The 22,513-nt window shown below is 39.1% G+C and overlaps 1 protein-coding gene and 2 long non-coding RNA genes across 6 annotated transcripts in view; 2 read left to right on the top strand and 1 right to left on the bottom strand.

Moving 5' to 3' along the window:
• LOC124307356 (visual system homeobox 1-like) overlaps positions 1-2,978 on the top strand; it is a 75,855-nt gene extending 72,877 nt beyond the window's left edge. For all 4 annotated transcript variants that reach the window (XM_046768963.1, XM_046768961.1, XM_046768962.1 and 1 more), the window contains exon 7: positions 86-2,978. In XM_046768963.1, coding sequence (XP_046624919.1) covers positions 86-240 — 155 coding nt within the window. In that variant the 3' untranslated portion in view covers positions 241-2,978. The remainder of the gene's footprint in view (positions 1-85) is intronic.
• Positions 2,979-7,036: 4,058 nt separating this feature from the next.
• LOC124307417 (uncharacterized) lies at positions 7,037-10,386 on the top strand. Its single transcript, XR_006908807.1, has 3 exons — positions 7,037-7,084; positions 7,474-7,586; positions 10,029-10,386. It is a non-coding gene; the product is annotated as an uncharacterized LOC124307417 (long non-coding RNA).
• An 8,586-nt stretch (positions 10,387-18,972) lies between these two features.
• On the bottom strand, positions 18,973-22,321 carry LOC124307418 (uncharacterized). The gene is made up of 3 exons (XR_006908808.1): positions 22,274-22,321; positions 21,772-21,884; positions 18,973-19,330 (listed from the first exon to the last, which is right to left on the bottom strand). It is a non-coding gene; the product is annotated as an uncharacterized LOC124307418 (long non-coding RNA).
• Between the last annotated feature and the right edge of the window lie 192 nt (positions 22,322-22,513).

Here is a 22,513-nt window from a genome sequence, read left to right as displayed (position 1 = left end):
CCAAAACCCTGACAAAACCCTTATAGTCGAGAGTAGAAGATGCGACACGTACACAAAGAGATTAATTTCCCTGAATATTTTCTAGGCGTTCAAGACACCGAGCAGCTCAGGAACGAGAGCATCGCTTGTTTGAGGGCCAAGGCGCAACAGCATCAGCTGCAACTGAGTCTTCAGCCGTCAACAGCGCCTGGAACGACACCGTATTCGGCTCCTCCACAAACGAGCACCCTTCACGCCTGAGCTGAGGAATTGACCCACGGTGTGTTCGAATCCTCCGCAATAATATTGTGAAGATTGCCGATCAGCGTGGTGGTCGAATTGCTATAAAAACGTGAAAATAATTCCTGGACTGCAATGCTGTTCAATGAGAGGAGCATCTGAAACTGCAAGAATGCTATCGCGCTTGCGCATGACTATTTTAGCGCCATTTGAGCACGACGCAACGTTCGGCGCGAGACTTTGCCGAGCCTCTTGATAGCCTAACCTCGATTCTTGCGACGTGCTGTGAAAAACAAGGAGCGAGGAGCAAAGAGATGGGTACAATTAGATATCTCGGTTAAATCTGTAACGATATCATCCAGCGACGTTCCGTTATTTTGACTGTGAAAAATAATTGAGGTTAATGAGTGTCCGGCTGGTATTTCCGGAATCTACCCTTACCGAGTGGCGTCCATGTAACGCTTATCATGTTTTCCGACAGAGGCGTTAGCTCCAGACTATGCCGGTCGAGACATCTTCTACGAGGGAGTCGCGGTAATCGATTGGAAAGTTTGAAATCTTTCAACGTGCGTTCTAAATGGAACGGAGTTGCACGCGCGAGATTTAAAATGATTTTGTGATGAGAAAAACTTGTAATGTGATTATAATGGCTTGAATAATTACGAGGCCTACGATAAAGGGCCTATAACACATCGAGTATTTTATATCTCCAATAAAGAGACAACTAACAAATATATCGATTCGACGAAGAGAGTATAACGCAATGATAATGGATCTCGAATAATAAACTATTGGTTGTAAAGCTATTATACCTGGCTTATACATACAGTATTACCTTCTAATAGGGCCGTTCAAAGGCGCTGAGAGAAATATGATTCTTGGTAATTACTTCTTCCCACGAATAGCGAGAGCAGGACTCGATTCGGCCGCCGGTTTAACTTTGGAATGGGGCCGGGTGTCCTCGTACAAAGCTAATTGCGTAAAGAGTCGTAAACAGAAATATTTAGTGGGGGGAGCGTTCGAGTAATCATTAGGAGAGGCAGCCCTCTCATCCAGAGGGGCCCTATTCGGAAAGAACACTGTCCATCAGTAAATACAAATACAATGAAGCAAACATAGACTTACGAAAGATAGTACTTACTCATACGGTAAAGAAGGGTGGTTACGGCAGAGATAATGGAAAGGAAAACGAAAAAAGTTTTAAGAATAAATAAACAAATAATACAAAGCGTTAAACAATGAAAAATAAAATGAATTGCAAATATTATTATCTATAATATTATAATAGTTGCTTTGGTATATATATATAGAAGAAAAAAAAATGTATATCGAATATATTTCGCCTTCACATACGCTATATTGTACCGTTAACAAACCGCAACGAAAGCTATTATGCATCTATAATAGATGAAATACATCGAACGAATTTCAAAGAAGTTGGGTGATCTTCTCTTGACTTATTTTTCTGTTGGTTTTCTTTATCTGCGAGTGTCTCCAGAAGAGAACATAATCCAATCCATATACATGTGCACGTAAACATACGCATAATCATACACGGTCACACAAATGGGGGGGGGGGGATAAAATGACGAAAAGACGAAACAATAGATTTGAAAAAATATAAAACAACGCAAGCGAACACTAATTCCTATACCTAAGTACTTAAGGGTCTTAAAACGTAATTGTTGTCAAATGTGCAATATATTGATATAAGTTATAGCAGGTATGATACATATATTATACAGTTTAATAATGATGAATATTCAGTCGTTATGCGTTAAGTAGGGCGAATTTGTGTAAATTATTTAATCGGAGTACTTATATATTATAACTATTATATAAATAAATTATTGTAATATTTCAAAATGATATTTCAAAGTGATTATATATACACATAAAAAAAATAAATATGTATTATACAGAGTGAATTACTAACGCCTAAATTGTTTAATGCACGTGCGCTAAAATATAACAGCAGGAGCAGTTGTTTTGTCAGGGCGATCAATATTTTTGAAGTTACGTACATCGCGACGACCTGTCATCTGAATTTGTGAATGTTTGTCACTTTGGCAGAAAAACTGCTATTACTGTGATAATTTAACGCATGCGCATTAAACCATTCAGTTGTTAGCAATTCACTCATTATTATACAACCTGTGAACAATTTGAGGGACGAGAGATTCACACGAAGTTTATTGCATACCTTCAAGAGATTTGCAAGTAAAAAAAATTTTGCGATAAGATTATAATTGTCATGAAGATAACGAAGAAAAAAACAAAACTGGATCATGTCGGAATGATCGACTGACAAAAAAATTTTAATACATATACTATTATATTGTTAGATTATAATCACAAGTGATCGAAATTCGGCCGTCTTAACGCGAACAGACTCTATATAATAATAAGCTATGTACACGTAATGTACGCAGTATTTTAAAGAATAAATGCGCAGAAGAAAATAATTAAATAAACAAATAAAAATAAAGAAGTAACCTCATATGTTCGCCAGAAAATAATAAAAACCACTGTTATTGTGAAATATTTCAGGTGGTTCGAATTGAAATGTGAAACATCATTTTAAGTCTATTCACCCTAATTCCCAAACGCATGCAAAGTAGTCAGCTAGTGTACGTAAAAAAAAAAATAAAATTTCTGAACAAAATCTGTGTATTATGTGTATTATACAGGGTGTATAACGACACGGGATTTGAAAATTCCCGTATAATTCTTGCATTTTCCCGGTCATTTTATAAAAATTCCCAGACTTTAGCGGTGGGGGATCGGTTGCAATAGTTAAAGAATTCGATGTAGAAAAACGAGTTAACAATGTTTACGAGAATAAACGATGTTAAAGTGACTCTACGATTTTGATACCGATACTACCGATGTTTAGCGGTGAACCAACTCACTTATTACAAACAAGATGTTGAAGAAAAATCAAGGTATGATAAAGATAATTATCAGATATAGGACGAAATAGTACGTGAGCGTAAGCAAGAAATTTGTAAGCATGAGCGACGGTAAGAGAAGTTACGATACTAGACCAGATACTACGATAAGTAGAGAATTGCTATATTAGATAGAAAAAGATTCGCAAATTAGAGACCAGAAATGCGATATAGATAAGACAAAATAGATTTGATTGGAGAAATCACACGGTCAAGAGCATGCAGAGAGAAGACAGGAGAGTTAGGGTACCAATTCTTACTTAGATTATTCGAGAATCAACTGCACCTGACGTCTAAAGATAACAAAAATCATGATAAAAATAAGGACAGCTATCCAGTCACGAAGTTGCTTCCGGTGAAGAGAATATCAAGCTACTCGAACTCGTGGTTCGGATATAGCTGAGCTACTTAAAGCGTTGACTGAAGTATATAAAGACAGTTGCCCTAATGGCCTTTGGTGTGACAACCGAAAATTGTTGTGCGCTTGCGCCCCCTGATATTATGTTCCAACGGTAGAATTGAGAACTTATTACAGAACATCAGAGAGATACATTCACCTTCCCAGTAACACAGTCTTCGCAATGGTAAGCCAAAGCCAGTACTTAGCCTGTGTGTACTTGCCGGCTTGTCGGCGATACAAGAAATTGATAATGAGTACAAATTACTTCAAAAATTCGTAGCAAAACAGTGATTAAATAAAAGTATAGGTTCCCGAGAAAATAATGTATACACAGATCACGAATAATAATAGATCAGATGTAATAGTGATGCAGAGACCAAAAAGTATATGATAAATAAAAGGATATAGGTATGTATATGCGGTCCATGTACGATATTGATAAATATGATCCATTTACGATTGATATGTGATGCGTACTATAAATTTTATAATTTTCCAGGAGGCAAACTGGATTATATACCATAATAAGGTACAATATGTAAATAGAAGAATTATTCATTTCGCAATGGGAATCTATACGATTATAAGCGCTCGACGTATCCAATAACATTAATATTCATAATTATTCCAACAACATTTCATTTGCTCTCCCGGTCTTGAATTTTCGTAGACATAGAATCGAAACACTGTTTTAGCTAGTCGCAAGTATCTACGTTGGGTAGCGAAGTGGAATTCTTTTTCGAAATGTGTTCGTATGGAATAAAATTCAGAGTAACTGTAATACTTCACGGATGCGCTAATTTTGATCGAGATGAAATCGATGCTCCCTATATGAGACAGAATTTAACGCAGTGTCCTGATTTAAAGACCTAAAAAGATGATTGCCAGCGGTTTTTTTTGTAGGAAGAGATAGAACAAAGATTCTTGAAACTTCGAGTGTATTTGAACACACATTTGGAAGGTACCAGCAAAAATTTTTATCATTCAACTATCACAGAACGGTAGCATTATTAGCTGACGCGTTAACTGAAGAATATATCTTTAGTCAACGGCTGACCATGGAAGGGTTTAGCAGCTTGAGTCTGAAATCGACAGGAGAGATAAATTGTGTATTTCTTGTCTGAAACGTGAAAACTAAAATCATTATACATCATATCATACATCGTACATCATACATCATACATCATACATCATACATCATCATACCTAGTATTACAGTTCGAAACCAAAGTTTGAATTTTCGGATGTTCGGAAAGTGACGTCACCAATCTAAAATCGGCTAGCCGAGTTCCTCAGTCGGGTAACAACCGCGCAGTAGACCGGACGGATGAGAGTCGCGCTCCGCAAATTTCGAGTACCGGGTTCTCAACCTCCCGGATCGCGCGCTTCGGGTCCGCTACGTATTTCAAGTACCGGGTTCTCAATCTCCTGGATCCTGAGCTCCAGGTCCGCTACCTGATGAAACTTGAATTCCAGGAAAAGCGTTCCACGGTTCCTGCGCTCCAGGTACGCTACCTGGTAACGTGGTTCCTACGTTCCATATCCACTACCTGGTGAAATTTTGCTTCCAGGACAAGCGTTCCGTGGTTCCTGCGTTCCAGGTACGCTACCTGGTAAAACTCGACTTCCAGGACAAGCGCTCTGTGGTTCCTACGTTCCGTGTCCACTACCTGGTGAAACTTGAATTCCAGGACAAGCGTTCCATGGTTCCTGCGTTCCAGGTACGCTACCTGGTGAAACTCGACTTCAGGATAAGCGCTCTGTAGTTCTGGCTCTCCAGGTCCTCGACCTAGTGACTTTTGACTTTGAGGACTAATTTTCAAGTTTACAAGTTTGATTATTGAAAACGTCATGTTTTGTACTATAAAACCAATATGCATGCTTCAGATAACATTTTGCATCCGAAAAAAAACGGAACGAACAGGATCAACAAATTGCAATTGGTGAGTAGTTGGCATAGTATACATAGGAATACATGACAGAAACGTAATTCAATTAGAGCTAAAATTGCTGTGCGTCATGTTTCAAATCTATTAGCACTTAGCTGATTGTCTGTGGTACTTCTTGACGAAATTTATCATCATAAAATAATAATACGTTATACTTACATGCATATGTAAACGGGATTTGTAACATTATATAGGTTATTAGCTGACCCGTCAACTGAAGAATATATCTTTAGTCAACGGCTGACCATGGAAGGGTTTAGCAGCTTCAGTCTGGAATCGGCAGGAGAGATAAAGTGTGTATTTCTTGTACGAAATGTGGAAACCAAAATCATTATACATCGTATAATATCATCAAACATCGTACATCATACATCATCATACATAGTATTAAAGGTCGAAACCATAGTTTGGATGTTGGATGTTCAGAAAGTGACGTCACCAATCTCAAATCAGCTAGCCGAATTCCTCAGTCGGGAAACAACCACGCAGTAGAGCGGACGGATGAGAGTCGCGCTCCGCAAATTTCGAGTACCGGGTTCTCAACCTCCCGGATCCCGCGCTTCGGGTCCGCGACGTGGTGAAACTCGACTTCCAGGATAAGCGCTCCGTGGTTCCTGGTTCATGTTTACAAAAAATCATTTCAATTCATTCTTCGCGCAAGCACAAATTCAGCAGCTATAAATGCGCTACTGAAATTTTTTCTACTATTGATTAATTAATTGATTATATTAATCATTACACAATATTTTCAACGTGTTCTTATGCTGAAAATATTTAATACTATTCGAGGAACAACCTAAGGTGGTTATCGGTGGTTGTTCGAGGTGGTTGAACGTAGTCGGAGGTGGACGAGGAGAAGGACGAGGAAGACGAGGATTTCTGCTCGGTGAGTTTAACATTTTTACAATATTTAATGGCAATTGTAATTACATTTCATCTGAAATATTACAAACTTGTCACGTTGACAATAAATTATTTCAATTCATTTTTCGAGCAAGCACATATTTAGTAGCTATAAATAATCTTATACAATTTATCATATTGTTAATTAGTTAATTGATATTCTTATAATATTTAATAGCAATTGTAATTATATTTCATCTGAAATATTACAAACTTGTCACGTTTACAATAAATTATTTCAATCCATTTTTCGTGCAAGCACATATTCAGTAGCTATGAATAATCTTATACAATTTATTATATTATTAATCAATTAATTAATATTCTTATGATATTTAATGGCAATTGTAATTATGTGGTATCTAAAATCTTTCGAACTTGTCATATTTATAATAAATTATATCAATTCATTTTCCGAGTAAACATAAATTCGGTAGCTATAAATGCGCTGATGAAATTTATTATATTATTGCTTAATTGATTCAGTATAAAAATCCTGACATAATATTTTTGATGTGTTCTCATACTGAAAATATTTATTACTATTCCAGGTATGACCCGAGGTGGTTGGCGGTGGTTGAAGGTGGTCGGAGGTGGACAAGCACGGGGACGTGGAAGACGAGGAGAACAAGGTGGACGAGGAGGACGAGGATTTGTGCTCGGTGAGTTTAACATTTTTATAATATTCGATGGCAATTGTAATTATATTATATCTAAAATGTTTCGAACTTGTCATGTTCACAATAAATTATTTCAATTCATTTTTCGCGCGAGCACAAATTCAGTATTTATCGATGCGCTCATGATATTTCTATAATTTTTGATAATTTTATCATAATCTTGTTGATAGAATGTGTCAGTGAAAAAATCATATTAGTACGTACACAACATTCTTAAAGTGTTCTGATTTTTATTTGTTCCAACACGCTAGTGAAATTTCTGTGATGTTTCATAATTTTTTCATAATCCTCGTAGAATGTGTCAATAAAAAAATTATGTCACTCCTTCAACAATATTTTTCTTGTGTTCTGATACTGAAATTATTGATCAGTATTGGACGTATGACCAGAGGTGGTTAGCGGTGGTCGTTGGAGGTTGTTGGCAGTAGTTGCGGTGATGAAGGTGCACAAGGAAAAGCACGACGATTACGAGGACTTGTGCACTGTGAGTATAACATTTGTATGATATTTGATGGAGTAGGAGTAGGAGTAGGATCAGGAGTGGGAGATGGAGTAGGATGAGGAGTAGAATCAGAAGTAGGAGTGGAAGTAGGTGATGGAGTAGGATCAGGAGTAGGATCAGGAGTAGAATCAGAAGTAGGAGTGAGAGTAGAAGTGAGAGAAGGAGTAGTAGGAGTTAAAGTGGAAGTAAGAGTAGCAGTAGTAGGAGATGGAGTAAGAAATAGGAGTAGGAGATGGTGTAGGAATCGGAATAGTAGTAGGAAATAGGAGTAGGAGTAGAGGTAGAATCAGAAGCAGGAGGAGGAGTACGAGTGAGAGAAAAATGAGAAGTAGGATCGTGAATAACTCGTACTTGAGAGTAGGGTAGGGTAGGGTAGGTGATGAAGGCGCACAAGGAAAAGGACGACGATGACGACGATTTGTGCACTGCGAGTATAACATTTTTATGATGTTTGATGGAATAGGAATAGGATCAGGAGTAGAATCAGAAGTAGAAGTAGGGAGTAGGAGTGGGAGAAGGAGTAGTAGGAGTTATGGTAGAAGTAAGAGTAGCAGTAGTGGGAGATAGAGTAGGAATAGGAGTTGGAAGTAGCAGAGGAGATGGAGTAGATATAGGAGTTAGAATTAAAAATAGGAGATGGAGTAGGCATAGGAATAGAAGTAGGAAGTAGGAGTAGCAGTGAAGGTAGGATCAGGAGTAGCATTGTGAGTAGAGTAGGAGTAGAAGTAGGATCTGGAGTCATAGTAGGAGTGCGAATAAAAGGGTAGGAGCGTAAAAAGGTGGAAGGGTGGGATGGGGTGAGGTGGGGTGGGGCGGGGTAGGGTCAGGTCGTGTATTAAATAATAAATCCATATTTAATGACAATTGTAATCATGTGGCATCAAAAATTCGGTAGCTATAAATCCGCTAATGGAATGTATTATATTATTGATTGATTAATTAATTCTTTTGATTCTCATATAATACTTTTAATTTGTTCTCATACTGAAAATGTTCATTACTATTCCAGGTATGACACGAGGTGGTTATCGGTGGTTGTTGGAGGTGGTTGGCGGTGGTTGGAGGTGGACGAGAAGGAGGACGAGGAAGATGAGAAGAACAAGGTGGACGCGGAGGAGGAGGATTTGTGCTCGAGGAGTAAAACATTTTCATAATATTTATTGGTAATTGCATTAACATTGTATTTGAAATTTTTCAAACTTGTCATGTTTACAATAAATTACTTCAATTCATTTTTCGCGTAAGACCATGTTCAGTAGCTTCAAATGTGCTAATAAAATTTATTACATATTAATTAATTATATTCATCCTTACATGATATTTTTGATGTGTTCTTATACTAAAAATATTTATCACTATTCCAGGTATAACCCAAGGTGGTGAGCAGTGGTCGTTGAAGGTGGTGAGCGGTAGATGGAGGCGGTCGAGCTGGACGAGGAGGAGGACGAGGAAGACGAGGATTTGTGCTCGGTGAGTTTAGCATCATTATAATATTTGATGAAGTAGGATCAGGATCGGGAGTAGGAGTAGGAGTAATATCAGGGAAAGAAGTAGTATCAGGAGTAGAAGTAGGAGTAGGATCAGGAGTAGGTGTAGAAATAGGAGTGGTAGTAGTAATAGAGGCATGGTGCGGGGGGGGGGGGGGGGGGGGGAGGGAAGGGTAGGGTGACAAAGAAGAAAAACCGAATAGAAAATAGTAATAGCCCTTTGCCGTAGCATAGATCCATACAAGATTCCAAGGTAGGCATCTTAGATTTACGAGCAAAGTCTGATTAGTACTTTGTCAATCTTGTTAGACCTATGAGATACGTTTCTGACCAGACAAAAATATATCGAAAATTTACAGTATTTGACAACAGTGATACCTTATCACATGGACAGTGGCCCACCTGATAATCAAGCTTCACAAGTCCTCATTAAGAGTAAGTTTTACAAGTTCTTGGTAACAGTACCAACAATTACTTAATAACTTCATTCGAAATGAATGATATGTTTTTGTTTTCAGTATTAAAGGCTATCAATGAGGATAGTCCAACGATGCCCACATTATTAACGGACTACATATTGAAAGGTGGGTTGATTTCTTTCACCTTGTCTTGAATCCGTGCGAGATAAACACTTGTATATTTCACGGTTCAGTTATTATCATGAGGTTGAAGTTCGTAATGTTATTCAGGCGATGAATTTTTAGAAAAACTTGGAATACAACTTCAGGATTGTCTGAAAATAAGTAAACCGTAATAAACCAAATTGTAATCATATCAAGTTATCAGTAATAAGCAATTGCGGGTAAAATATTAGCTTACTTTTGTAAGTATTGATGAATATAGCCTCCATGAATATTCGTTGTTGGTATATAAGGTCTGGCAACGTACCTACTTTCTGTAAGAGATGTTGAAGACTTTTAACATAATTATATTTCAGATCTGTGCCCCACCTAGTGATCCACTAGTACATATCCTCCGATGTGACATCGCTCCGCTACGTATGCAGAAGAAAAGATTTATTAAGATGCAGATTGCTCCTCTCTTCTTGCCATTGTGCTTTCAGCCATTGTTGTGGTGTGTGTTTAAAATTAAGGACAGTATATAATATAGAATAACAGGTACATCTACGAATATAGCACTGCAATAAATCTTATATAAATGAGCTCTCACTGAGATTTCTCTGTATTTATAACTCGACGCGAGAAGGCAAAAATCAATGTAATGCCATCTGTAAGGTAATTGGACTCGTATTTGCACTACGAGAACTCGTTGGGAATTTTGCGGTGAAGTTTGAAAAATTGTTGTAGAAGAAATTAAATAACTATAAAAATGGATAAAAAATATTATCTCTAATAGTAAATGTAGCTAATACAGCTTTAACCGTATATCGATTATGTTAATGATCTATTGTGACAAGATCGGAATTAGATGAGCTCTCTAAATACCCTTTTCTAGTCTATTAACTTATATCATGTATATGTAAATGTATATTTCTTCAGTTTATACAATCACTGCACTAGGATTACCCTTGCCATGTTTTATGGTGCGCTTGTGTAATTTGTATATTATTAACCTTACGCTTTACTCTATTTGCGACAAGTTGCGACTGTTTCTCTTTTCTTGGCAATTATTTATGTACATGTATGTGTATATATGTATATATATACTTATGAATGCGTATATACATATATGCACATATTTAAAACTAGACTTTTACAATAAACATAGAGGTTTTAGTATATTCACATACGGATTTCTGTGTATATGTATACTTGAACTAAAATATCCTTATCTCTAATACGGAGTTCTTCGTAATTCGCATTTGTTCTTGTAACCCAATGTCCTACATACGATGGCAAAAATCGAGATCCAACTTAACTGAGTCTCAAAGCCCTGTTGACACAAAAGCAGCTATTTGATAGAAATTATAGTTTATAGTTTACACAGCCCATTGCATGATTTTTCAATATAAATACATATGTTTCAATGTATTTAGGAATAATTTATCAAATATACAGAGGTCATGTGCTAATAATAAATGGATTGATTCGACCGCAGTTTAATGTATTCATTAGAGCTTTAACAATAAATCTAAGCTTTGTTACTGCTTTTATATTATTATGGATAATCAAAAACATTTCTGACTATTCGTGCTGTGGAAGCATGGGGATTAAACCAAATGTAGCAAAAGATTAGAAACAGTGTATGTATAGTACAGGTATTTTTCTAATAATGCAAACACGTGCCGCTGGCTTAGTCTTGACATATCTAGAATACCATGCCTTGCGAATCAGCTTTCCAGACAGAGATGAATGATGAATTTTAAGGACTGCATTATCGTTGTTGAATACTCTATGCCTCATGGGAAACGAAAATCTGTAACGATAAAATTGATGCACCGGATCATCGTCGACTTTAACTTATGAAACGTCCTACCGTTTTCGAACACCTCCTACCTCCCCCTGCCACCTCCGACCATCAATGGCCACTTTCGATCACCCCCTATCACCTTCTGCCAGCGCCGACCACCTCCTACCATTTCCGAACACCTCCAACCATCCTATTTACCTATATTACTAGATTAGCTATGATACGAAAAGAGAAGAATTATTCATTTCAAAATGAGATTCTATTCGACGCGCGCTTGATGTATTCCATAACATTAGTACTTATAATTATTCCAATGACTTTTCATTTGCCCTCTCGATCTTGAATTTTCATAGGCATAGAATCGAAACGCTATTTCAGCTGGTCGCAAGTGAAGTATCTGCGTTGGGTGGAGGAGCAGAATTTATTTTTCGAAAAATATTCGGATGAAAAAAAATTCAGAGTAACGGTAATACGTCACGGATGCGCTAATTTTGGACGAGATAAAATGGATGCTTCGTATATGAGACAGTATTTAACGCTGCGTAGTGATTTGAAGACCTAAATAGGTGATAGGGAGAGATAGAACGAAGCTTCTCAACACTTCGAGTGTATTTTAACACACACTTGAAAGATACGAGCGAAATTTTTCATCATCCAACTGTCGCAGAACGGCAGCGTTATCAGCTAACCCGTTAACCGAAGGATATATCTTCAGTCAACGGCTGACCATCGAAGGGCCTGGCGGCTTGAGTCTGGAATCGGCAGGAGAGATGAAGTGCGCATTTCTCGTATGAAATGTGAAAACTAAAATCATTATACATCATATCATATCATCATACATCGTACATCATACATCGTACATCATACATCATACATCATACATCATACATCATACATCATACATCATCATGCCTAGTATTACAGTTCGAAACCAAAGTTTGAATTTTCGGATGTTCGGAAAGTGACGTCACGAATCTAAAATCAGCTAGCCGAGTTCCTCAGTCGGGTAGCAACCGCGCAGTAGAGCGGACAGTTGAGAGTCGCGCTCCGCAAATTTCGAGTACCGGGTTCTCAACCTCTCGGATCCCGCGCTTCGGGTCCGCTACGTATTTCGAGTACCGGGTTCTCAACCTCTCGGATCTCGCGCTTCGGGTCCGCTACGCGGTGAAACTCGACTTCCAGGATAAGCGCTCCGTGGTTCCTGGTTCATGTTTACAATAAATTATTTCAATTCGTTTTTCGCGCAACCCCAAATTCGGTAGCTGTCAGTCCGCTAATAAAATTACTCGACTTCCAGGACAAGCGCTCCGTGGTTCCTCGTTCATGTTTACAATTAATTCTTTCAATTCGTTTTTCGCGCAACCCCAAATTCGGTAGCTGTTAGTCCGCTTATAAAATTTCTCGACTTCCAGGACAAGCGCTCCGTGGTTCCTCGTTCATGTTTACAATTAATTATTTCAATTCGTTTTTCGCGCAACCCCAAATTCGGTAGCTGTCAGTCCGCTAATAAAATTTCTCGACTTCCAGGACAAGCGCTCCGTGGTTCCTCGTTCATGTTGACAATTAATTCTTTCAATTCGTTTTTCGCGCAACCCCAAATTCGGTAGCTGTCAGTCCGCTAATAAAATTACTCGACTTCCAGGACAAGCGCTCCGTGGTTCCTGGTTCATGTTTACAATAAATTATTTCAATTCGTTTTTCGCGCAACCCCAAATTCGGTAGCTGTCAGTCCGCTAATAAAATTTCTCGACTTCCAGGACAAGCGCTCCGTGGTTCCTCGTTCATGTTTACAATAAATTATTTCAATTCGTTTTTCGCGCAACCCCAAATTCGGTAGCTGTCAGTCCGCTAATAAAATTTCTCGACTTCCAGGACAAGCGCTCCGTGGTTCCTCGTTCATGTTTACGATAAATTATTTCAATTCGTTTTTCGCGCAACCCCAAATTCGGTAGCTGTCAGTCCGCTAATGAAATTTCTCGACTTCCAGGACAAGCGCTCCGTGGTTCCTCGTTCATGTTTACAATTAATTCTTTCAATTCGTTTTTCGCGCAACCCCAAATTCGGTAGCTGTCAGTCCGCTAATAAAATTACTCGACTTCCAGGACAAGCGCTCCGTGGTTCCTCGTTCATGTTTAGAATTAATTCTTTCAATTCGTTTTTCGCGCAACCCCAAATTCGGTAGCTGTCAGTCCGCTAGTAAAATTACTCGACTTCCAGGACAAGCGCTCCGTGGTTCCTCGTTCATGTTTACAATTAATTCTTTCAATTCGTTTTTCGCGCAACCCCAAATTCGGTAGCTGTCAGTCCGCTAGTAAAATTACTCGACTTCCAGGACAAGCGCTCCGTGGTTCCTCGTTCATGTTTACGATAAATTATTTCAATTCGTTTTTCGCGTAAGCCCAAATTCGGTAGCTGTCAGTACGCTAATAAAATTTCTATAACTCTATAATCTCCTCATAATCTTTCTGGTAGATCATATCGATAAAAAAATTATATTAAACCTCACACATTATTTTCGATTAGTTCTTATACTGAAAATATTTATTACTATTCAAGGTATGACCTGAGATGGTTATCGGTGGTTGTTCGAGGTGGTTGAAGGTGGTCGGAGGTGGACAAGGAGGAGGACGAGGAGGACAAGGATTTGTGCTGGGTGAGTAAAACACTTTTATGATATTTGATGGCAATTGTAATTATATTTTGTCTGAAATATTACAAACTTGTCACTTTACAATAAATTATTTTAATTCATTTTTCGTGCAAGCACATATTCAGTAGCTATGAATAATCTTGTACAATTCATTATATTATTCATTAATTGATTAATTACATTATTCCTTACACAATATTTTCGCTGTGTTCCTATACTTAAAATATTCATGACTATTCCAGGTATTACCCGAGGTGGTCGGCGGTGGACAAGGAGGAGGACGAGCTGGACGAGGAGGAGGACCAGGTGGACGAGGAGGAGGACGACGTGGCCGAGGAGGAGGCGGGGTGGGTCGTGGGAGAGGACCTTTCCTCTCCTCAGAGGAGGGGAAGGGACAGGGAAGGGGGAGAGGTGGGTGGGGAGGGGAAAGGGAAGGGGGAGAGGTGGGTGGGGAGGGGGAAGGGAAGGGAAGGGAAGGGAAGGGATGGGAAGGGGTGGGAGGGAAGGAAAGGGGTGGGAAGGGGAAGGGCGGGGAGGGGAGAGGTGGGTGGTGGGGCGGGGTCGGGAGGGAGGGAGGGAGGGAGGGAGCGGGGGTGGGTGGGAGGGAGGGTGGGAGGGCGCGGGGGAGAGAGTGGAGGACGGATATCGATGCGAGCCCGTTGGAGTTAATAGAGCAGTACACCCCCCCCCTCCCGCGCACGCCCTCCCTCCCTCCCTCCCTCCCTCCCTCCCTCCCTCCCGCCCCCGCCCCACCACCCACCTCTCCCCTCCCCGCCCTTCCCCTTCCCTCCCGCCCCTTCCCTTCCCTTCCCTTCCCTTCCCTTCCCTTCCCCCTCCCCGCCCACCTTTCCCCCTTCCCTTCCCCCTCCCCGCCCACCTCTCCCCCTTCCCTGTCCCTTCCCGTCCCCTCCTCTGAGGAGAGGAAAGGTCCTCTCCCACGACCCACCCCGCCTCCTCCTCGTCCACCTGGTCCTCCTCCTCGTCCACCGCCGACCACCTCGGGTAATACCTGGAATAGTCATGAATATTTTAAGTATAGGAACACAGCAAAAATATTGTGTAAGGAATAATGTAATTAATCAATTAATGAATAATATAATGAATTGTACAAGATTATTCATAGCTACTGAATATGTGCTTGCACGAAAAATGAATTGAAATAATTTATTGTGAAGTGACAAGTTTGTAATATTTCAGACGAAATATAATTACAATTGCCATCAAATATCATAAAAGTGTTTTACTCACCCAGCACAAATCCTTGTCCTCCTCGTCCTCCTCCTTGTCCACCTCCGACCACCTTCAACCACCTCGAACAACCACCGATAACCATCTCAGGTCATACCTTGAATAGTAATAAATATTTTCAGTATAAGAACTAATCGAAAATCATGTGTGAGGTTTAATATAATTTTTTTATCGATATGATCTACCAGAAAGATTATGAGGAGATTATAGAGTTATAGAAATTTTATTAGCGTACTGACAGCTAGCGAATTTGGGCTTACGCGAAAAACGAATTAAAATAATTTATTGTAAACATGAACGAGGAACCACGGAGCGCTTGTCCTGGAAGTCGAGAGATTTTATTAGCGGACTGACAGCTACCGAATTTGGAGTTGCGCGAAAAACGAATTGAAATAATTAATTGTAAACATGAACGAGGAACCACGGAGCGCTTGTCCTGAAAGTCGAGAAATTTTATTAGCGGACTGACAGCTACCGAATTTGGGGTTGCGCGAAAAACGAATTGAAATAATTAATTCTAAACATGAACGAGGAACCACGGAGCGCTTGTCCTGGAAGTCGAGAAATTTTATTAGCGGACTGACAGCTACCGAATTTGGGGTTGCGCGAAAAACGAATTGAAATAATTAATTGTAAACATGAACGAGGAACCACGGAGCGCTTGTCCTGGAAGTCGAGAAATTTTATAAGCGGACTAACAGCTACCGAATTTGGGGTTGCGCGAAAAACGAATTGAAAGAATTAATTGTAAACATGAACGAGGAACCACGGAGCGCTTGTCCTGGAAGTCGAGTAATTTTATTAGCGGACTGACAGCTACCGAATTTGGGGTTGCGCGAAAAACGAATTGAAATAATTTATTGTAAACATGAACCAGGAACCACGGAGCGCTTGTCCTGGAAGTCGAGAAATTTTATTAGCGGACTGACAGCTACCGAATTTGGGGTTGCGCGAAAAACGAATTGAAATAATTTATTGTAAACATGAACGAGGAACCACGGAGCGCTTGTCCTGGAAGTCGAGAAATTTTATAAGCGGACTAACAGCTACCGAATTTGGGGTTGCGCGAAAAACGAATTGAAAGAATTAATTGTAAACATGAACGAGGAACCACGGAGCGCTTGTCCTGGAAGTCGAGTAATTTTATTAGCGGACTGACAGCTACCGAATTTGGGGTTGCGCGAAAAACGAATTGAAATAATTAATTGTAAACATGAACGAGGAACCACGGAGCGCTTGTCCTGGAAGTCGAGAAATTTTATAAGCGGACTAACAGCTACCGAATTTGGGGTTGCGCGAAAAACGAATTGAAATAATTAATTGTAAACATGAACCATGAACCACGGAGCGCTTATCCTGGAAGTCGAGTTTCACCGCGTAGCGGACCCGAAGCGCGAGATCCGAGAGGTTGAGAACCCGGTACTCGAAATACGTAGCGGACCCGAAGCGCGGGATCCGAGAGGTTGAGAACCCGGTACTCGAAATTTGCGGAGCGCGACTCTCAACTGTCCGCTCTACTGCGCGGTTGCTACCCGACTGAGGAACTCGGCTAGCTGATTTTAGATTCGTGACGTCACTTTCCGAACATCCGAAAATTCAAACTTTGGTTTCGAACTGTAATACTAGGCATGATGATGTATGATGTATGATGTATGATGTATGATGTATGATGTATGATGTACGATGTATGATGTACGATGTATGATGATATGATATGATGTATAATGATTTTAGTTTTCACATTTCATACGAGAAATGCGCACTTCATCTCTCCTGCCGATTCCAGACTCAAGCCGCCAGGCCCTTCGATGGTCAGCCGTTGACTGAAGATATATCCTTCGGTTAACGGGTTAGCTGATAACGCTGCCGTTCTGCGACAGTTGGATGATGAAAAATTTCGCTCGTATCTTTCAAATGTGTGTTAAAATACACTCGAAGTGTTGAGAAGCTTCGTTCTATCTCTCCCTATCACCTATTTAGGTCTTCAAATCACTACGCAGCGTTAAATACTGTCTCATATACGAAGCATCCATTTTATCTCGTCCAAAATTAGCGCATCCGTGACGTATTACCGTTACTCTGAATTTTTTTTCATCCGAATATTTTTCGAAAAATAAATTCTGCTCCTCCACCCAACGCAGATACTTCACTTGCGACCAGCTGAAATAGCGTTTTGATTCTATGCCTATGAAAATTCAAGATCGAGAGGGCAAATGAAAAGTCATTGGAATAATTATAAGTACTAATGTTATGGAATACATCAAGCGCGCGTCGAATAGAATCTCATTTTGAAATGAATAATTCTTCTCTTTTCGTATCATAGCTAATCTAGTAATATAGGTAAATAGGATGGTTGGAGGTGTTCGGAAATGGTAGGAGGTGGTCGGCGCTGGCAGAAGGTGATAGGGGGTGATCGAAAGTGGCCATTGATGGTCGGAGGTGGCAGGGGGAGGTAGGAGGTGTTCGAAAACGGTAGGACGTTTCATAAGTTAAAGTCGACGATGATCCGGTGCATCAATTTTATCGTTACAGATTTTCGTTTCCCATGAGGCATAGAGTATTCAACAACGATAATGCAGTCCTTAAAATTCATCATTCATCTCTGTCTGGAAAGCTGATTCGCAAGGCATGGTATTCTAGATATGTCAAGACTAAGCCAGCGGCACGTGTTTGCATTATTAGAAAAATACCTGTACTATACATACACTGTTTCTAATCTTTTGCTACATTTGGTTTAATCCCCATGCTTCCACAGCACGAATAGTCAGAAATGTTTTTGATTATCCATAATAATATAAAAGCAGTAACAAAGCTTAGATTTATTGTTAAAGCTCTAATGAATACATTAAACTGCGGTCGAATCAATCCATTTATTATTAGCACATGACCTCTGTATATTTGATAAATTATTCCTAAATACATTGAAACATATGTATTTATATTGAAAAATCATGCAATGGGCTGTGTAAACTATAAACTATAATTTCTATCAAATAGCTGCTTTTGTGTCAACAGGGCTTTGAGACTCAGTTAAGTTGGATCTCGATTTTTGCCATCGTATGTAGGACATTGGGTTACAAGAACAAATGCGAATTACGAAGAACTCCGTATTAGAGATAAGGATATTTTAGTTCAAGTATACATATACACAGAAATCCGTATGTGAATATACTAAAACCTCTATGTTTATTGTAAAAGTCTAGTTTTAAATATGTGCATATATGTATATACGCATTCATAAGTATATATATACATATATACACATACATGTACATAAATAATTGCCAAGAAAAGAGAAACAGTCGCAACTTGTCGCAAATAGAGTAAAGCGTAAGGTTAATAATATACAAATTACACAAGCGCACCATAAAACATGGCAAGGGTAATCCTAGTGCAGTGATTGTATAAACTGAAGAAATATACATTTACATATACATGATATAAGTTAATAGACTAGAAAAGGGTATTTAGAGAGCTCATCTAATTCCGATCTTGTCACAATAGATCATTAACATAATCGATATACGGTTAAAGCTGTATTAGCTACATTTACTATTAGAGATAATATTTTTTATCCATTTTTATAGTTATTTAATTTCTTCTACAACAATTTTTCAAACTTCACCGCAAAATTCCCAACGAGTTCTCGTAGTGCAAATACGAGTCCAATTACCTTACAGATGGCATTACATTGATTTTTGCCTTCTCGCGTCGAGTTATAAATACAGAGAAATCTCAGTGAGAGCTCATTTATATAAGATTTATTGCAGTGCTATATTCGTAGATGTACCTGTTATTCTATATTATATACTGTCCTTAATTTTAAACACACACCACAACAATGGCTGAAAGCACAATGGCAAGAAGAGAGGAGCAATCTGCATCTTAATAAATCTTTTCTTCTGCATACGTAGCGGAGCGATGTCACATCGGAGGATATGTACTAGTGGATCACTAGGTGGGGCACAGATCTGAAATATAATTATGTTAAAAGTCTTCAACATCTCTTACAGAAAGTAGGTACGTTGCCAGACCTTATATACCAACAACGAATATTCATGGAGGCTATATTCATCAATACTTACAAAAGTAAGCTAATATTTTACCCGCAATTGCTTATTACTGATAACTTGATATGATTACAATTTGGTTTATTACGGTTTACTTATTTTCAGACAATCCTGAAGTTGTATTCCAAGTTTTTCTAAAAATTCATCGCCTGAATAACATTACGAACTTCAACCTCATGATAATAACTGAACCGTGAAATATACAAGTGTTTATCTCGCACGGATTCAAGACAAGGTGAAAGAAATCAACCCACCTTTCAATATGTAGTCCGTTAATAATGTGGGCATCGTTGGACTATCCTCATTGATAGCCTTTAATACTGAAAACAAAAACATATCATTCATTTCGAATGAAGTTATTAAGTAATTGTTGGTACTGTTACCAAGAACTTGTAAAACTTACTCTTAATGAGGACTTGTGAAGCTTGATTATCAGGTGGGCCACTGTCCATGTGATAAGGTATCACTGTTGTCAAATACTGTAAATTTTCGATATATTTTTGTCTGGTTAGAAACGTATCTCATAGGTCTAACAAGATTGACAAAGTACTAATCAGACTTTGCTCGTAAATCTAAGATGCCTACCTTGGAATCTTGTATGGATCTATGCTACGGCAAAGGGCTATTACTATTTTCTATTCGGTTTTTCTTCTTTGTCACCCTACCCTTCCCTCCCCCCCCCCCCCCCCCCCCGCACCATGCCTCTATTACTACTACCACTCCTATTTCTACACCTACTCCTGATCCTACTCCTACTTCTACTCCTGATACTACTTCTTTCCCTGATATTACTCCTACTCCTACTCCCGATCCTGATCCTACTTCATCAAATATTATAATGATGCTAAACTCACCGAGCACAAATCCTCGTCTTCCTCGTCCTCCTCCTCGTCCAGCTCGACCGCCTCCATCTACCGCTCACCACCTTCAACGACCACTGCTCACCACCTTGGGTTATACCTGGAATAGTGATAAATATTTTTAGTATAAGAACACATCAAAAATATCATGTAAGGATGAATATAATTAATTAATATGTAATAAATTTTATTAGCACATTTGAAGCTACTGAACATGGTCTTACGCGAAAAATGAATTGAAGTAATTTATTGTAAACATGACAAGTTTGAAAAATTTCAAATACAATGTTAATGCAATTACCAATAAATATTATGAAAATGTTTTACTCCTCGAGCACAAATCCTCCTCCTCCGCGTCCACCTTGTTCTTCTCATCTTCCTCGTCCTCCTTCTCGTCCACCTCCAACCACCGCCAACCACCTCCAACAACCACCGATAACCACCTCGTGTCATACCTGGAATAGTAATGAACATTTTCAGTATGAGAACAAATTAAAAGTATTATATGAGAATCAAAAGAATTAATTAATCAATCAATAATATAATACATTCCATTAGCGGATTTATAGCTACCGAATTTTTGATGCCACATGATTACAATTGTCATTAAATATGGATTTATTATTTAATACACGACCTGACCCTACCCCGCCCCACCCCACCTCACCCCATCCCACCCTTCCACCCTTTAACGCTCCTACCCTTTTATTCGCACTCCTACTATGACTCCAGATCCTACTTCTACTCCTACTCTACTCACAATGCTACTCCTGATCCTACCTTCACTGCTACTCCTACTTCCTACTTCTATTCCTATGCCTACTCCATCTCCTATTTTTAATTCTAACTCCTATATCTACTCCATCTCCTCTGCTACTTCCAACTCCTATTCCTACTCTATCTCCCACTACTGCTACTCTTACTTCTACCATAACTCCTACTACTCCTTCTCCCACTCCTACTCCCTACTTCTACTTCTGATTCTACTCCTGATCCTATTCCTATTCCATCAAACATCATAAAAATGTTATACTCGCAGTGCACAAATCGTCGTCATCGTCGTCCTTTTCCTTGTGCGCCTTCATCACCTACCCTACCCTACCGTACTCTCAAGTACGAGTTACTCACGATCCTACTTCTCATTTTTCTCTCACTCGTACTCCTCCTCCTGCTTCTGATTCTACCTCTACTCCTACTCCTATTTCCTACTACTATTCCGATTCCTACACCATCTCCTACTCCTATTTCTTACTCCATCTCCTACTACTGCTACTCTTACTTCCACTTTAACTCCTACTACTCCTTCTCTCACTTCTACTCTCACTCCTACTTCTGATTCTACTCCTGATCCTACTCCTGATCCTACTCCATCACCTACTTCCACTCCTACTTCTGATTCTACTCCTCATCCTACTCCATCTCCCACTCCTGATCCTACTCCTACTCCTACTCCATCAAATATCATACAAATGTTATACTCACAGTGCACAAGTCCTCGTAATCGTCGTGCTTTTCCTTGTGCACCTTCATCACCGCAACTACTGCCAACAACCTCCAACGACCACCGCTAACCACCTCTGGTCATACGTCCAATACTGATCAATAATTTCAGTATCAGAACACAAGAAAAATATTGTTGAAGGAGTGACATAATTTTTTTATTGACACATTCTACGAGGATTATGAAAAAATTATGAAACATCACAGAAATTTCACTAGCGTGTTGGAACAAATAAAAATCAGAACACTTTAAGAATGTTGTGTACGTACTAATATGATTTTTTCACTGACACATTCTATCAACAAGATTATGATAAAATTATCAAAAATTATAGAAATATCATGAGCGCATCGATAAATACTGAATTTGTGCTCGCGCGAAAAATGAATTGAAATAATTTATTGTGAACATGACAAGTTCGAAACATTTTAGATATAATATAATTACAATTGCCATCGAATATTATAAAAATGTTAAACTCACCGAGCACAAATCCTCGTCCTCCTCGTCCACCTTGTTCTCCTCGTCTTCCACGTCCCCGTGCTTGTCCACCTCCGACCACCTTCAACCACCGCCAACCACCTCGGGTCATACCTGGAATAGTAATAAATATTTTCAGTATGAGAACACATCAAAAATATTATGTCAGGATTTTTATACTGAATCAATTAAGCAATAATATAATAAATTTCATCAGCGCATTTATAGCTACCGAATTTATGT

The sequence above is a fragment of the Neodiprion virginianus genome, chromosome 6 (genome assembly GCF_021901495.1).
Source record: "Neodiprion virginianus isolate iyNeoVirg1 chromosome 6, iyNeoVirg1.1, whole genome shotgun sequence".
NCBI lineage: Eukaryota > Metazoa > Arthropoda > Insecta > Hymenoptera > Diprionidae > Neodiprion > Neodiprion virginianus.
This window is presented reverse-complemented; position numbering and strand designations above follow the sequence as displayed.